Source organism: Aquarana catesbeiana, linkage group LG07 (genome assembly GCF_042186555.1).
Source record: "Aquarana catesbeiana isolate 2022-GZ linkage group LG07, ASM4218655v1, whole genome shotgun sequence".
Classification (NCBI taxonomy): Eukaryota; Metazoa; Chordata; class Amphibia; order Anura; family Ranidae; genus Aquarana; species Aquarana catesbeiana.
This window is the reverse complement of record NC_133330.1, coordinates 13,582,176-13,600,748: the sequence shown is the minus strand read 5'-3', so window position 1 is coordinate 13,600,748 and position 18,573 is coordinate 13,582,176. Positions and strand designations below refer to the sequence as shown.

Genomic DNA, 18,573 nt, shown 5'->3' with positions numbered 1-18,573 from the left:
GATACAGCAATGGTTCCCCTGATCAGGAGTCAGCTCACTCTGAATTGCCTGTGGCGGCTCCGCTGGGTAGCACCCAGATCTGTATTCCTGCAATGACTCCATTCCTTTCTCCGCCAGGGATGGCGCTAGGCTGTGTGGCTTTCCCTCTGGTGGTGCAGGGCAGCAGGGTTCTCTCTCTGATGGTGTTCCCTCAGCACTGCCCTCTCCCTCTGGAGACCTGGGTGTACTTTCCTGGGTGTAGACCCCCCCAGGACAAACCACCCCCTTCCATTAGTACAGACCCTCCCCCCCAGGACAAACCCCCCACCATTAGTACAGACCCCCCCAGGACAAACCCCCCTGCCTTCATTAGTACAGACCCCCCCAGGACAAACCCCCCTCCCTTAGTACAGACCCCCCCAGGACAAACCCACCCCCCTTCCTTAGTACAGACCCCCCCAGGACAAACCCCCCTCCCTTAGTACAGACCCCCCCAGGACAAACCCACCCCCCTTCCTTAGTACAGACCCCCCCAGGACAAACCCCCCTCCCTTAGTACAGACCCCCCAGGACAAACCCACCCCCTTTCTTAGTACAGACCCCCCCAGGACAAACCCCCTCCCTTAGTACAGACCCCCCCAGGACAAACCCACCCCCCTCCCTTAGTACAGACCCCCCCAGGACAAACCCACCTCCCTTCATTAGTACAGACCCCCCCAGGACAAACGCCCCTTTATTAGTACAACCCCCCCAGGACAACCCCCCTCCATTAGTACAAACCCCCCCAGGTCTACCCCCCTCCATTAGTACAACCCCCCCCAGGACAACGCCCCTCCATTAGTACAAACCCCCCCAGGACAAACCACCCCTCTCTTCATTAGTACAGACCCCCCCAGGACAAACCACCCCTCCCTTCATTAGCACAGACCCCCCCAGGACAAACCCCCCTCCATTAGTACAAACCCCCCCAGGAAAACCCCCTCTCCATTAGTACAAACCCCCCCAGGTCAACCCCCACCCCCTCCATTAGCACAGACCCCCCAAGGACAAACCGCCCCTCCCTTCATTAGTACAAACCCCCCAGGACAACCCCCCTCTATTAGTACAAACCCCCCAGGACAAACCCCCTCCATTAGTACAAACCCCCCCGGACAACCCCCCCTTCACTAGTACAGACATCCCAGGATAACCCCCCTCCATTAGTACAGACCCCCACCAGGAAACCCCCCCTTCACTAGTACAGACATCCCAGGACAACCCCCCCTCCATTAGTACAAACCCCCCAGGACAACCCCCCCTTCACTAGTACAGACCTCCCAGGACAACCCCCCCTTCACTAGTACAGACCCCCCAGGACAACCCCCCCTTCACTAGTACAGACCCCCCAGGACAACCCCCCCTTCACTAGTACAGACCCCCCAGGACAACCCCCCCTTCACTAGTACAGACCCCCCAGGACAACCCCCCCTTCACTAGTACAGACCCCCCAGGACAACCTCCCCTTCACTAGTACAGAGCCCCCAGGACAACCCCCCCTTCACTAGTACAGACCCCCCAGGACAACCTCCCCTTCACTAGTACAGACCCCCCAGGACAACCCCCCCTTCACTAGTACAGACCCCCCAGGACAACCTCCCCTTCACTAGTACAGATCCCCCAGGACAACCCCCCCTTCACTAGTACAGACCCCCCAGGACAACCTCCCCTTCACTAGTACAGACCCCCCAGGACAACCCCCCTTCACTAGTACAGACCCCCCAGGACAACCTCCCCTTCACTAGTACAGACCCCCCAGGACAACCCCCCCTTCACTAGTACAGACCCCCCAGGACAACCCCCCTTCACTAGTACAGACCCCCCAGGACAACCCCCCCTTCACTAGTACAGACCCCCCAGGACAACCCCCCCTTCACTAGTACAGACCCCCCAGGACAACCTCCTCTTCACTAGTACAGACCCCCCAGGACAACCCCCCCTTCACTAGTACAGACCCCCCAGGACAACCTCCCCTTCACTAGTACAGACCCCCCAGGACAACCCCCCATTCACTAGTACAGACCCCCCAGGACAATCTCCCCTTCACTAGTACAGACCCCCCAGGACAACCCCCCCTTCACTAGTACAGACCCCCCAGGACAACCTCCCCTTCACTAGTACAGATCCCCCAGGACAACCCCCCCTTCACTAGTACAGACCCCCCAGGACAACCTCCCCTTCACTAGTACAGACCCCCCCAGGACAACCCCCCCTTCACTAGTACAGACCCCCCAGGACAACCTCCCCTTCACTAGTACAGACCCCCCAGGACAACCCCCCTTCACTAGTACAGACCCCCCAGGACAACCCCCCCTTCACTAGTACAGACCCCCCAGGACAACCTCAGCTTCACTAGTACAGACCCCCCAGGACAACCCCCCCTTCACTAGTACAGACCCCCCAGGACAACCTCCCCTTCACTAGTACAGACCCCCCAGGACAACCCCCCCTTCACTAGTACAGACCCCCCAGGACAACCTCCCCTTCACTAGTACAGACCCCCCAGGACAACCCCCCCTTCACTAGTACAGACCCCCCAGGACAACCTCCCCTTCACTAGTACAGACCCCCCAGGACAACCCCCCCTTCACTAGTACAGACCCCCCAGGACAACCCCCCCTTCACTAGTACAGACCCCCCAGGACAACCTCCCCTCCAAGTGTGTACAACAGAACCGATGGAGACAGGCACAGGCTTGGGCGGGAGTGAGAGACAGAGGAGAACACGCCCCCCCCGCCGCCGACGCACAGAGACCAGCCGCTCCGATCTTCGGCGGCTGCTCTCCTTCTCTGACAGGAGGAGGGAGGGGGGACGGGCTTGAGCAGCGAAAACACATCGGTGGCGGCGGTGACCTGCGGAGGGAGCCGCCTCAGTCTGGACACAGAGAGGAGGAGGCGGGAGAGGAGCACTCTAGCGCTTCAGCGCCCCCACCTCTCTGGCGCCCGGGTGCACTGCATGCTGATGTTAGTGTGGGGGGCGGCGGCGCCGCCCCTGTACCACTGCCGCCCCGAGGCCTGGCCTCGGTGGTCTTGTGGGAAATCCGGCCCTGCAGACAACCACCCAACCTCAGACACAAACTAATCAGCAGGAAACTTCACTCTGATTAAAGTCACAAATAATGGAAGCAAACCCTGCAATAAAAAACGCTGTAAACTATGCAGCCAGATCAATCCATCCAAAAGTATCACACACACAAATGGGACCTTCAATATCATGGGATCATACAACTGTACCTCCAGTAATGTTGTGTACCTCATCCAATGCAAAAGGTGCAGAAAAGGATCTTATGTTGGTGAAACAGGACAGAAGTAACAAGCGAGGATGAATTTGCACAGACATACCATCAAGGAACATAAAGAAGACAGTTTCTGCACACCTGTGGGGACATCACTTCTCACAACCGGACCACACTATAGAAGACCTCGATGTTTTAGTTCTTAAAGGGAATTTCAGAACTATCCAGGAAAGGAACATGTTTGAACTAAGAATGATACTGCTTTTTGACACGAAAAATAATGGCCTGAATTTAGATATTGGTTTCCTTACACATTATGCTAACGTTTTACGACCCCCTCTGTGACTATCATCCCCCCCTCTCCATTCTATAGTTCTCCCTCTGTCTTATCTCACTAACTCTGCTGCTATCTTTATTACCATTGATTTGTATGTGTTTGTTTTTCTCTTTTTTTTTTTTTCTTTAACATTTTGCTTAAAAATTTGTGAATCAGTACTGCTTGGACCTTGAAGGAGGGGACACACCCCAAAAGCTTGTCCTGAAAAATTGTATGTTAGTGCAAATAAAAAAAAGTATTACGGACAGTACTCAATTTTCTCTATAAGAAAGGTTACAAAGACAAAACCATCAACAACAGCATAAACACAGCCTTGAAAACCCGAAGAGAAAATCTCCTCCAATACACAGAGAAAAAACAAACAAACAACCGAGTACCTCTAGTCACCACATACAACCCAGCACTAGAAGGGATCAAAAAGATAATCAAAGATTTACAACCCATTATAACAGAGGATGAAATTCTGAAAGGAATATTCCAACAACCCCCATTATTGGCTTTCAGACAACCACCCAACCTCAGACACAAACTAATCAGTAGGAAACTTCACTCTGATTATAAAGTCAAAAATAATGGAATAAAAAAACACTGCAAACTATGCAACCAGATCAATCTATCCAAAAGTGTTACACACACAAATGGGACCTTCAGTATCACAGGATCATACAGCTGTACCTCCAGTAATGTCGTGTACCTCATCCAATGCAACAGGTGTAGCAAAGGATCTTATGTTGGTGAAACAGGACAGAAGTTACAAGTGAAGATAAATTTGCACAGACATACCATCAAGGAACATAAGGAAGACAGTTTCTGCACACCTGTGGGACATCACTTTGCACAACCGGACCACACTATAAAAGACTGCAATGTTTTAGTTCTTAAAGGGAATTTCAGAACTATCCAGGAAAGGAAAACGTTTGAGCTAAGACTGCTTTTTGACACAAAAAACAATGGGCTAAATTTAGATATTGGTTTCCTCACCCTCTATACTAAAGTTTTATGACCCCCTCTGTGACTATCACCCCCCCCAGTCCATAGCTTTCCCTCTGTCTTATCTCACTTGCTGATAGCTTTACTACCATTGCTATACTATAGATTTGTATGTGTTTGTTTTTCTCTTTCCTTTCCCTCAGAGATTTTTTTTTTTCGTTTTGTTTTAACATTTTACCTTCTGCTAAAACTTTTGTGAATCAGTACTGCTTGGACCTTGAAGACGAGGACACACCCCGAAAAACTCGTCCATGAAAAATGATATGTTAGTGCAAATAAAAAAAGTATCACGGACAGTACTCAATTTTGTCTGTCACAATTGCACTAATACGGCTTCAATAACCTCAAGAAAATTCAAAAACAGAGTTGGAAAAAGGATCCTCCCCTCCTTGTGTCAGTATTTTGTTGGACTACCTTTTGCTTTATTCCAGCCTTTAACCACTACGCATCCGCGCTATGGCCGAATGACGGCCACAGCGCAGACCTGAATTCCCGGGAGGCCGTCATATGACGGCCTCCCCTGTGCACGCTCCCTGCGCGCGCCGGGCGCGCTGTGATCACCGAGTCACTGAGACTCGGCTGATCACCGATCCGAGTAAGGGGCCGGTCCCAGCCCCTTACCATGTGATCAGCTGTCAGCCAATGACAGCTGATCACATGATGTAAACAAAAGATCGGTAATCTTTTTTTTTTTTTTACTCACGCTGACAGCGCGAGTAGAAAAAAAGCCAATCACCGGCTCGGATGTCAGGGACATCGGTCTCCAAGTGGAAGAGGCACATCTGCCTCATCAGTGCCACCTAACTCTGCCCACAGTGCTACCTAACAGTGCCCACAGTGCCACCTAACAGTGCCCACAAGTGCCACCTATCAATGCCAACAAGTGCCACCTATCAATGCCCACCTGTAGTGCCAATCAGTGCCACCTGGCAGTGCTGCCCATCACTGCCACCCATCAGTGCCCATCACTGCCACCCATCAGTGCCCATCACTGCCACCCATCAGTGCCCATCACTGCCACCTCATCAGCGTACATCAATGAAGGAGAAAAATGACCCGTTTTACATTTTTATAACAAAATATAAAAAAATAATTTTTTTTTTTTTTTTTAATTCAGTTTTTTACATTTTTTTAACAAAAAGTAAAAACCGCAGAGGTGATCAAATACCACCAAAAGAAAGCTCTATTTGTGGTGACAAAAATGATAAAAATTTCATTTGGTTACAGTGTTGTATGACTGCGCAATTGTCATTCAAAGTGCGTCAGCGCTGAAAGCTGAAAATTGGTCTGGATAGGAGGGGGGGTTTAAGTGCCCTGTAAGCAAATGATTAAACATGAGATCTGGGGTCAAAAAGTCCTCAGATCTCATATTTGGACTTGAAGGCAAAAAAAAAAAAAAAAATGTATTGTCATTTGAAAAAATGACTTTGAAAAAAATGTGCCTTTAAGAGGTATGGAAGGAAGTGACGTCTTCCCCTCACTTGTCTCCATGTCAGCCCAGGGGTCAGATGCGATCGCCTCCGCCGCTGCTGACGAAATATGCAGAAGTATGGGTTTCCCGTGCAAGCCTGACATCTGGAGCTTCTGAGCTTAGGTTTTTTCACTCCGAATGCTTCTCTTTTCCTGAACTAGCTGCTGTAATCCACTGCAGAGACCACTTTTATCTTGCAGCCAACCGCCGGCCGAACAAACACAGGGATACCGGGGTCATGGCAGCTAGCTGCTGCCATAACAACGATATCCGCCCCCAAAAAAGGGACGTATATGTACATGCGGCGGTCGGCATGTGGGTAACTGCAGCCATATCAGACAGGAGAAGGACGATCCTCCCAGGTTTGGCTGCTGACCAAGTCAGAGTTATTACAGTCAGAGCAGCAGTGAGGGTGGGCCGAGCAGGAAGGTAAAGTTCACTCTGCAGCCACTATCCAGCCCAACAGTCACCAGAGCTCACCCCGGGCCAGCTAAGAAGTCCCTGAATCCAGCCATGGAAGCTGCCCTTAAGGTGAAGTGCTAAATTGTATTTGTAGAACAAGCTGGGTTAGTGTCAGCTTGTTCTGTGTCATGGTCTGTCTGTAATCAGTGCCGTAGATTACTGTTTAATTATCAGTATACAGCAACTCTGATAAGACCCCAGACCAGGGTTGCCAACCGCCAGTAAAAAGCCCGGAGCCAGCTGAGACCGTACGAGTGCCTGCTACAGTGTGTTCTGGGGCAGCTCTGGTGGAGGCGGTGCCTGAGCATGTCCTGTGATGTCATGGTGCAAGGGGGCCAAGCAGAGTAGCCAGAGCCTTGTGTGTGGGTCTGGGGGTGGAAGCAAGGCAGGCCAGGAGCGGGACCATCAGTGATGTTTGGACTGGAGGGACCTCCTGGCTTGGAGAGAGACTGTCACTGTGACTCAGGAGGGGACGTGTCGTGTCAGTAATCTGTACTGCTGCACACTGCTGTCAGTATAACTGTGAGAGTCAATTTCATGTGTTTGCTCATTCTAATTTCTTGCCCTCCCGAGTCCTGTCCCTGAGCTACTTACTTACTATATCGAAAATAAATTAAGAAATATGTTTTTTGCCTTATTATCTACCTTAAATCACATTGTGAATTTCATATTGCACTTGTTTGTAGCTTAAATAGTGAATTTTGTAACTTTTGGAAATGCCAGTAAAAACTTGGCTGCGCCAGTAAATTGTGGGTGTCGTGTCAGTAAATTTCAATCTGTTAGGTTGGCAACACTGGTTCCGTATTTTCTCAGGTTGGCAGTAAAAGAATGTGCTCCGCCAGTAAATTTCCCATGTTTTGTCAGTAAAACATGCTGCGGGAGGTTGGCAACCCTGCCCCAGATCAGGACAATTCTACTACTTCCCCGGCTCATTACAAATCTGCAATGGACATTTTTAAGGCTACATGTTTTGATTGCAAAGGAGGTGAGCGTCTGCAAGAATTCATTTCTGACCAAGCATGTGATCAGTTAAAATATTCTTTTAAAGGTAAAAGTTTCTTCACCTTAATGCATTCTATGTATTAAGGTGAAAAAACATCTGACAATACCGGCATCCTCAGCCCCCCCGTTTCACTTACCTGACCCCTCGAAAGTCCCGGGCTTGCCCCCGACATCCTCTTCACCCCTCAGCCTGGCCGTTGATTGGTTACAGTGGATGGATTGAAAGCAGCGCAGCCATTGGCTCGCGCTGCTGTCCATCACATCCAATGACGTGGCGCTCGGGGGTGCCGAGTGGTACAGTGATCGGCTATGGCTGCCGGCTGTATCACGGGAGCGCGCCCGCAAGCACTCAACACCATGCGAGGGAGCTCGCATGAAGGTGTTGAGTCCTTGCGGGGGGGGGAGCTGAGACAGCCGCTGAGGGACCCCAGAAGACCAGGTTCGGAGGCCACTCTGTGCAAAACGAGCTGCACAGTGGAGGTAAGTATAACATGTTTGTTATTTAAAAAAAAAATATCTTTAATGATCCTTTAAGGTCAGTTACAAATGTCTAAAAATCTCTCTCTCACTCAGTATAAATCATTTTGGGCATTTGGTTGTGTGTGTAGCTGTTAATATTTTACAAGAAATCTGTATTTTAGGCTAACTAAGGACACCCAAAATTTAGCGCAGTTTGGCATCTTCGCCCCGGTCACCAGAAAACCTTCAATACAGCAAAACAAATACTCTTGCGCACAAATATGTTAGCCAGGCAGTACAAAGTTCAGGGTGGACAATAGCTTTCGGCCTTGCTGCCCTCCAGGATAGGGATATCCTAGCAATCAAACAAAAAAAAACAGAAAAAAGAGGGCGCACCGGCCTTGTGCATTATCCTTTGATACATTTATTAAGAAGAAAACATAATTAAAAACTACTCACAAAGGTAGAGAGAAAATCACACTTGTAACAGTCTTTGACTTGTGACAGTCCGTGTACTGATAGCAGTCTCCAGATCCTGAAGAGAGGACTTACGAACCGCTACGGGTTGACGCGTTTCGAAGGTTAGCCATACAAACCGTTACTGGCTGCCTAGGCTCTGATGAAGAAGGCTAACCTTCGAAACGCGTCAGCCAGTAGCGGTTCGTACGTCCTCTCTTCGGGATCTGGAGACTGCTATCAGTGGACAGACTGTCACAAGTCAAAGACGGTTACAAGTGTGATTTTCTCTCTACCTTTGTGAGTAGTTTTTAATTATGTTTTCTTCTTAATAAATGTATCAAAGGATAATGCACAAGGCCGGTGCGCCCTCTTTTTTCTGTTTTTTACCAGATAATCCTGTCCTGGCACTGGCAGCGCTGCAAGGTCAGTGTCACTGGGCACAATAAGAGACTGTAGCATTTGTATGGCCACAATAGGAGTTATACAGTATGGGCAGAATATCATCTTTATGCTATTGAGCCCATATAACTGCTATTGTGTCTATATAGATGCTGTTGCACCCATATAGAGGCGCACCAGCATCTATATGGGCACAAAAGCAGCTATATGGGCACAACAGCATAAAGATGCTATTGTGTCCATATAGATTTTAAAATCTCAACTGGCTGAAGCCAATGCTGCACCATGCATGTGTAGTTTTTTTTTGTAATTGATCGATTGCATAATTGTATGATTATTTATACCTTCACTTGCTGTGGTCGCTTGCAGCATATTTTGCATGTGGCTCAGATCGCCACGGCAAAACCACTTACACTCTCCCCCCCAAAAAGCGCCAAATGTGGCAGTGGAAGGGGGGAGGGTGCAAACAAGTGGAGCTTCTCCTTTTGGGTGGAGCTCCACTTTAACACTTCCACAAGCCACCAATAGGGAGGGTAGATTGAAAGTAGAATTCCAGCTTGCGCTAGCCTTAAAAACTACCCCCCGCCCCCTTACCCCTAACACCTGTGCGGATTAACCTATTTACAGATTGTTCCAATCTGGTCATGTTATCTCAACTGTGTGATCCAGCAGCGTATGCAGGGGAGAGGAGGGAGCACCAATAACAACTGTGACATGGGGACTTATGGGTGACATCACCTCATAAGGCTTTATCAGCTGTCGCCAAGCGCTTTCTTCCCTGCAGCCGCTGTTGACTGACACAGGTAAGATCACACGGCCAGACCTTAAAGTTATGCCCCCCCGAAAAAAGTTCTGCGGACACCCATGGGTACAGTGTTACTCTGTGGGGGCAGTGGTGGGCATAGAATTGTTGGGTGTGGGAATTGGTTGGAATAGTGCTACTGGGTCGAAGCATTGGTATAGGGCAGTTGGGTGCGGGTAGTGGTTGGAATAGTGTTGCTGGGTGTTGTCAGTTGTTGTGCAAGGTTGATGGGTGTTGGCAATGGTGCATATAATGCAGTTGGTGTGGGTAGTGGTTGGTATAGTGTTTCTCGGTGAGGGCATAGGCTGGTATAAAGTTGGGCATGGGAAGTGTTTTTCGGAAAATAAAAATTCTGAATAAACAGTGGGAGTCCCCCCTATTCATACCAGGCCCTTCAGGTCTGGTATGCATTTTAAGGGGAAACCCACGACAAAAAAAATGTAGTAAGGCCCCCCAAAATCCATACCAGACCCTTATCCGAGCATGCAGCCTGGCAAGCCAGGAAAGGCGGGGGAAAAATGAGTGCCCCCCTCCTGAACCATACCAGGCCACATGCCCTCAACATTGGGGGGGTGCTTTGGGGCAGAGGTGACATCACCTGGTGACCCCTATGTCTAGATATCATTGGGCGAACATGAAAAAAACTGCATAGAGTCCCCCCTCCAATCCATACCAGGCCCTTATCCGAGCATGCATGTTTTCAAAAAAATGGCATGGGCCCCCCCCAAAATCCATAACATAACCTTATCTGAGCATGCAGCCCAGCAGACCAGGAAAGGGGGGTGTGAGTGAGCGCCCTACTCCTGAACCATAGCAGGCCACATGCCCTCAACATAGGGAGGCTGCTTTGAGGCAGGGGGTCCCCCCCAAAGCACCTTGTTCCCCTGTTCATGGGGACAAGGGCCTCTTCCCCAAAAACCCTTGCCCAGTGATTGTGGGGGTCTGAGGGCTGGGGGCTTATCAGATTCTGGAAGCCCCCTTCAACAAGGGAGCCCCAGATCCTGCCCCCTCTAACATGTGAATGAGTAGGGGTACAGAGTACCCCTACTCATTCACCAAAAAGTGCTGAAGTCTCATGCAAACAGACTTGGCTTTTTGCCCCCACCCGAACGGGGGAGGGGAGGATTGGGATTTGAAGGGAGAGTAGGTGATAGGGTCCCCTTTTGGGACATTGGAGTGGGGGAAGGGTTCCCTGGGTGGGGAAGATGTTTGGGTGAGACGGGGGGGTCGGAGGCTGTTTGGGGTCTGAGGATCTCCCTCCATGGGTTAGCTTACTGACCTATGGGTTTGTGTTGTTTTTGGTACATTTGATGTTTAACAAATTATATTTTTATCACAATAGTAGCTTTTGAGGTGCTCTATCCTGGTGGGGAGATTGTCTTAAAGCTTACTTACAGCTTGTTAACAATATGTAAGTAACTGTATGTCCGTATCCAGGCTACAGGTTCCCTTTAGGTATTTTTCGGTATGGGGACGTGTATTACCAGGACCCTGTTTGTTTATAAATGTGCTTCAAGCAAGCCATTTATATTTTTAAGTCCCCAAAAATATTAGCTGGTAAAATTTTTATATATACTTTTTTTTTAATTATATTTATTGAGATTTTAGAAAATTTTAATATAATTTGCTATCATGAATTCTCATTAAAAGTGGCAGTACCTCTGAAACCCATGGGAGGACCACTGGCGAATGAGTATTATATCCAACAAGGTCAGCTGAGCAAAATAATTTCTGTAAATTTCTGTAATTTCCTGCCTTTCTAGGTTTTCCACAAACTTGGGAACAGATGATAAGAATTTTGTGATACACTTTGGTGCTCGATTTGACAATCTTGGATACATCCGCAAGATAGTCTTGAACACGAAGGTGAACGATGTCTGGGGAGAGGAGCAGAAGAAAAGCTTCTTCCCCCTCCAGGAGGGATCAGACTCCAAGGTACATCTACACTGGGAGGGGCGGGACAAATGTTGATTGGGGCAAAATGACATCACTGTTGCATATTGGACACATTGGGGGTTAATTACTAAAACTGGAGAGTACAAAATCTGGTGCAGCTGTGCAAGGAAATGAAATCAGCTTCTAATTTCTGGTTCGTCAATTAAGCTTTGGCAAAAAAGAAAAACTGGAAGCTGATTGGTTTCTATGCAGAGCTGCACCAGATTTTACACTCACCAGGTTTAGAAAATCCCATAATATCAGTGACTCCATATCCATCTCCGAAAGATGCAGTAGGCAGCCAGTGGTGGCTCAGGTGAAGGGTATAAAGGCTTTGCTATGATGGTCGCTAGGGATGAGCTTCGAGTTCGAGTCGAACTCATGTTTGACTCGAACATTGGCTGTTCACAAGTTCGCCGAACAGCGAACAATTTGGGGTGTTCGCGGCAAATTCGAATGCCGCGGAACACCCTTTAAAAGTCTATGGGAGAAATCAAAAGTGCTAATTTTAAAGGCTAATATGCAAGTTATTGTCATAAAAAGTGTTTGGGGACCCAGGTCCTGCCCCAGGGGACATGGATCAATGCAAAAAAAAGTTTTAAAAACGGCCGTTTTTTCAGGAGCAGTGATTTTAATAATGCTTAAAGTCAAACAATAAAAGTGTAATATCCCTTTAAATTTCGTACCTGGGGGTGTCTATAGTATGCCTGTAAAGGGGCGCATGTTTCCTGTGTTTAGAACAGTCTGACAGCAAAATGACATTTTGAAGGAAAAAACTCATTTAAAACTACCCGCGGCTATTGCATTGCCGACAATACACATAGAAGTTCATTGATAAAAATGGCATGGGAATTCCCCAAAGGGGAACCCCGAACCAAAATTAAAAAAAAAAAATGACGTGGGAGTCCCCCTAAATTCCATACCAGGCCCTTCAGGTCTGATATGGATATTAAGGGGAACCCCGGTCAAAATTTAAAAAAAAAAATGATGTGGGGTTCCCCCTAAATTCCATACCAGACCCTTCAGGTCTGGTATGGATTTTAAGGGGAACCCCGCGCCAAAAAAACGGCGTGGGGTCCCCCCAAAAATCCATACCAGACCCTTATCCGAGCAAGCAACCTGGCAGGCCGCAGGAAAAGAGGGGGGGACGAGAGTGCGCCCCCCCCCTCCTGAACCGTACCAGGCCACATGCCCTCAACATTGGGAGGGTGCTTTGGGGTAGGCCCCCAAAACACCTTGTCCCCATGTTGATGAGGACAAGGGCCTCATCCCCACAACCCTGGCCGGTGGTTGTGGGGGTCTGCGGGCGGGGGGCTTATCGGAATCTGGAAGCCCCCTTTAACAAGGGGACCCCCAGATCCCGGCCCCCCCCCCTGTGTGAAATGGTACCATTTCACTAAAAAACTGTCAAAAATGTTAAAAATGACAAGAGACAGTTTTTGACAATTCCTTTATTTAAATACTTCTTCTTTCTTCTATCTTCCTTCATCTTCTGGTTCTTCTGGCTCTTCTGGTTCTTCCTCCGGCGTTCTCGTCCAGCATCTCCTCCGCGGCGTCTTCTATCTTCTTCTCCTCGGGCCGCTCCGCACCCATGGCATGGGGGGAGGCTCCCGCTCTTCTCTTCTTCTTCATCTTCTCTTCTTCTCTTCTCTTCTTCATTTTCTTCTCCGGGCCGCTCCGCACCCATGCTGGCATGGTGGGAGGCTCCCGCTGTGTGACGGCGCTCCTCATCTGACAGTTCTTAAATAACGGGGGGCAGGGCCACCCGGTGACCCCGCCCCCCTCTGACGCACGGTGACTTGACGGGACTTCCCTGTGACGTCACGGGGAATGCCACAGGGAAGTCCCGTCATGTCCCGTGCGTCAGAGGGGGGCGGGGTCACCGGGTGGCCCCGCCCCCCGTTATTTAAGAACTGTCAGACGAGGAGCGCCGTCACACAGCGGGAACCTCCCTCCATGCCAGCATGGGTGCGGAGCGGCCCGGAGAAGAAAATGAAGAAGAGAAGAAGAGAAGAAAAGAAGAAGAGAAGAAGATGAAGAAGATGAAGAGAAGAGCGGGAGCCTCCCCCCCCATGCCATGGGTGCGGAGCGGCCCGAGGAGAAGAAGATAGAAGACGCCGCCGAGGAGATGCTGGACGAGAACGCCGGAGGAAGAACCAGAAGAGCCAGAAGAACCAGAAGAACCAGAAGATGATGGAAGATAGAAGAAAGAAGAAGTATTTAAATAAAGGAATTGTCAAAAACTGTCTCTTGTCATTTTTAACATTTTTGACAGTTTTTTAGTGAAATGGTAGGGGTACTCTTGTACCCCCTTACCATTTCACACAGGGCGGGGGCGGGATCTGGGGGTCCCCTTGTTAAAGGGGGCTTCCAGATTCCGATAAGCCCCCCACCCGCAGACCCCCACAACCACCGGCCAGGGTTGTGGGGATGAGGCCCTTGTCCTCATCAACATGGGGACAAGGTGTTTTGGGGGGCTACCCCAAAGCACCCTCCCAATGTTGAGGGCATGTGGCCTGGTACAGTTCAGGAGGGGGGGGCGCACTCTCGTCCCCCCCTCTTTTCCTGCGGCCTGCCAGGTTGCGTGCTCGGATAAGGGTCTGGTATGGATTTTTGGGGGGACCCCACGCCGTTTTTTTTTTTTTTTTTTGGCGCGGGGTTCCCCTTAAAATCCATACCAGACCTGAAGGGTCTGGTATGGAATTTAGGGGGAACCCCACGTCATTTTTTTTTTTTATTTTGGCCGGGGTTCCCCTTAATATCCATACCAGACCTGAAGGGCCTGGTATGGAATTTAGGGGGATTCCCACGTCATTTTTTTTTTAAATTTTGGTTTGGGGTTCCCCTTTGGGGAATTCCCATGCCGTTTTTATCAATGAACTTCTATGTGTATTGTCGGCAATGCAATAGCCGCGGGTAGTTTTTTAAATGAGTTTTTTCCTTCAAAATGTCATTTTGCTGTCAGACTGTTCTAAACACAGGAAACATGCGCCCCTTTACAGGCATACTATAGACACCCCCCAGGTACGAAATTTAAAGGGATATTACACTTTTATTGTTTGACTTTAAGCATTATTAAAATCACTGCTCCTGAAAAAACGGCCGTTTTTAAAACTTTTTTTTGCATTGATCCATGTCCCCTGGGGCAGGACCCAGGTCCCCAAACACTTTTTATGACAATAACTTGCATATTAGCCTTTAAAATTAGCACTTTTGATTATTCATGTTCGTGTCCCATAGACTTTAACGGTGTTCGCGTGTTCGAACGAACTTTTTTTCCTGTTCGCATGTTCTGGTGCGAACCGAACAGGGGGGTGTTCGGCTCATCCCTAATGGTCGCCCCTTCAGCTCATTCCATGAAGGATGAGAACCTTCCACATAGGAAGATCCAATGGATTCCATCATGCTGCCATTGTGTGCCATGATATACCGCTTAGTGCATGGTTGCTGTTGGTCAGATCACTGATTGTCAGAATTGTTGGCTTGTGAAATTTTTCATGTAACATTTAATTTCTATTTGGTGTATGTGTGTGTGTTATTGTTCTGTTTGTGAGATGATTATTCTAGGAAGAGGAGGGAATGGGGATCAGGAAATCCCTGACATGGAATGTCACTATAAAGTCCCCTGTAAAGGCTCAATCTGGGGAGTAGTGGGGGCTGGCTGGGGACTGAAAGAGGAGTTCCACCCAAAAATGCAACTTCCACTTTTCGGAATCCTCCCCCCTCCGGTGTCACATATGGCACCTACCAGTGGGGACGGGGGAGCAGATACCTGTCTAATCCAGGTATTTGCTCCCACTTCCGGGCATAGATAGCCGCAGTAGCTACGCCCCTCCTCCGTCCCCCCTGCTGTCTTCTGGGAGACATACAGGTCCCAGAAGACAGCAGGGACCAGTGAGGATGCGCTCACACATGCACAGTAGGGACCCAGGCTTCCTGATTCCCTTACTGAAGATGGTGGTGCCTACACCCGAGGGACAGATTGGCTTTGGGTGAGGACATCGTGGTCACTCTGGACAGGTAAGTGTCCATATTTTAAAAGTCAGCAGCTGCAGTATTTGTAAAAAAAAAAAAACATTTTGGTGGAACTCCGCTTGAAGCTCATCACCATCATGCTACAACTCTGTTATGGAGAGACCAATGTGTGTGCTGGGGAGGATACTGGGGAGAGACCAATGTGTATGTTTGGGATGGGATACAGGAAGAGACCAATGTGTGTGCTGGGGGTGGGATACAGGAAGAGACCAATGTGTGTGCTGGGGATGGGATACAGGAAGAGACCAATATGTGTGCTGGGGACAGCATACAGGAAGAGACCAATGTGTGTGGTGGGGGGATACAGGAAGAGACCAATATGTGTGCTGGGGACAGGATACAGGAAGAGACCTATGTGTGTGGTGGGGGGGATACAGGTAGAGACCAATGTGTGTGCTGGGGATGGGATACAGGAAGAGACCAATGTGTATGCTGGGGGTGGGATACAGGAAGAGACCAATGTGGGTGCTGGGGATGGGATATGGGGGGGCAATGTGGGTGCTGGGGATGGGATACAGGGGACAGACTAATGTGGGTGCTGGGGAGGAAAACAGTGGGATGCCAATGTGTGTGATTGGGAAATACAGGGAATGGATATTACTGCAGATGAATGCTCTGTTCATCTGTGGGGGCAGAATTCCTCAGAAACTAAAAGTGAGAAGGACTAATTCTATATGGGGTAGAATGAGAAACAACTGACCCAGAATAATTGTATTCTCATTTACCCCAAGTCAGTCATAGTAGGTGGGACCCCTAGCAAGTACACATATGAATTAGAGCCGTGGCTGGGATGGTGTCAGATGGGGTCCTTATCAGGACAGATTTGTATTGCGGGCCCTGGAAGGGGGAGATTATTCTTTTTTTATCAGTATAGAAAAAGGCATAACATTTTTTCACATTGTAGACATGGTTTGTACATGGTGATCTGCAGATAACAGACAAACAGTATTATTGAAAATAACAACCAAGAGAAGTATAACATTCCTATTGTTATACACACATCAAATGTTAAGCCCTGCCCCCTTTGACAATAAGCCCTGCCCCCTAGGATTCACTGTAAAATGCCATATCCTCAGTGCACAGTCGAGCCTTTGGCATATTTGTGGTAGAGGTAAGATAATGGAAAGGCTGCTGTATGACATGCCAGCTACATTTCTCAATCTTTTTGCCCCAGAGAAACCCTTGAAAAATATTCAGGTCTGGGGGAACCCCTGCTAAAACCAATTCATTGGTAGTGAGTAGAATAAAATGCCCCTTTACCTTGGTGGCCAGTGATAAGAATGCCCCACTTACAGTGGTGGTCAAAATTCCATTCTTACAGGCAGCAAAATGATCATTGGTGTCACAAAGCTGGCCCGGCCAAGTGTTGTTGGGCCCCAAAATAAACAGGCACCATCAAATGGGAGGTTAATCAGCCACAGCTCAAGGGGGACCCCTAGAAACGTCTGAATGAATCTTAGGGTTCTGTGGAACTCTGGGTGAGACTGGCTGGGACACAGAGACTCCAAACTGGCCAAAAGCTATTGATCTCCTGATGGCTCCAGTCATTGTTCTAGGTGACGAGATACACCGTCCTCAGAGACCCTGTCACTAAAATATTGCAGCACAGAAGCACATCCTTCCATTTTTCCTTTCCATTAACAATTTTCTGCAACACATAAATGAAGAATACATAAGATAAGCTACATACACATATCATCTTATGGAAATATTTTTGCTGAAAAGAACAGTATGGTGGTAAAGTCTTTGTCTCTACAGCCAACACTCATTGACTTTTTAAAGCCCAGCAAGCTGACACTGTGCTACCTCTTTTCTTACAGGTTTCCTTCACGTTTGAGCAAGATAAGATCATCATACGATTACCTACCGGAAATCCTTTCTCCTTTCCAGTCCGCTTTCCCATAATGGGGATCCCATACTTGGCCGTGATAAACCTCCATCTCAAGTCCGTCATAGTAAACGGAAGAATCCCGCAACAGAGGAGCCGCCTGTCCCACGTGTCCATACCCAGGCTCTGTGAAATGGCCATAGTGGACGAAGAGGAGAAGATTCTTTAATCCTCCATTGTAACCACCCCCCCTCCAGTCTGCATCCTTGCTGCCCATGTAGACATACATTATGCTTTGCTCAGTTCATTTATTAGAAATTAATTTCATCCACATTTCAAATAAAATCTAATGAGTTCTATTGTGTCTGATCGAACCAATCATTTTATTATTTAGTGCTAATGACTTTGTATTGATTGTTGAAGTTGATAGAAAATCACTGCCTGTTGCATAGCGCCCTCCTGCTGGAGGTTTGTTGCATTACTTATAAATGGCACACAGTAACTAACAGAGGGTATTAATGCTTCATTTGCTGTCTGATTTCTTGTATTTCCAGTAAAACAATAAAAATCTTTCTGATCATTTATATTTTTAAGACTTTTCTGGCTCCGGACTGAAAGCTGTATACAGATATTTATTCCAAGCTTTAACCATAAACTTTCAACAATTACATAACAATTACATGCAGAAAAATAAAATGTTACAAGGTCCAACTCTATGTAAATTACATACAGAAAAAGAGCAGCTGCAGTGGATTAGCCCGGTACAGGCAGTGGTAGGGTATGGATAGTAGTTGTGGCAGTAAATGTAGTAGTACCCCAGAATGGGCAGGGGCAATGCTGGGGGTAGGAGTTACTGGAGTAGCTTTAGTCTCAGTGTAAGGATAGTAGATTAGACGCAGGAGTCTCCAAACTTTTGAAACAAAGGGCCAGTTTATGGTCCTTCAGACATTAGGGGGGCCAGACTGTGATCACTGGGCGTAGAACAGGTCCTGATGTCAGTGGAAAAACACAATGCCCTTTCTTTAGTGTCAGTGGAAGTAATTGTGCCCCATTGTTGATGTCATTGGGAGGAATAGTGCCCCATCATTGGTGTCATAGGGAGAAATTGGGTCCCATCATTGGTGTCATTGGGGGGATTATGCCC

The 18,573-nt window shown here is 48.3% G+C and overlaps 1 protein-coding gene across 4 annotated transcripts; it reads left to right on the top strand.

Moving 5' to 3' along the window:
* Positions 1–5,855: 5,855 nt before the first annotated feature.
* Positions 5,856–18,013, top strand: LOC141102694 (galectin-1-like). 4 transcript variants are annotated; one of them, XM_073591616.1, is made up of 3 exons: positions 5,856–6,124; positions 11,395–11,566; positions 17,422–18,013. In XM_073591616.1, exons 1-3 carry the CDS (start codon positions 6,117–6,119, stop codon positions 17,656–17,658), a joined length of 417 nt encoding a protein of 138 aa, XP_073447717.1. In that variant the 5' UTR covers positions 5,856–6,116; the 3' UTR covers positions 17,659–18,013. The 4 variants fall into 4 exon arrangements, 2 of the variants coding, with proteins under 2 accessions (XP_073447717.1, XP_073447716.1); XM_073591615.1 differs by having other exon boundaries at positions 6,035–6,171; XR_012235186.1 differs by lacking the exon at positions 5,856–6,124 and adding an exon at positions 6,309–6,579.
* Positions 18,014–18,573: the final 560 nt, after the last annotated feature.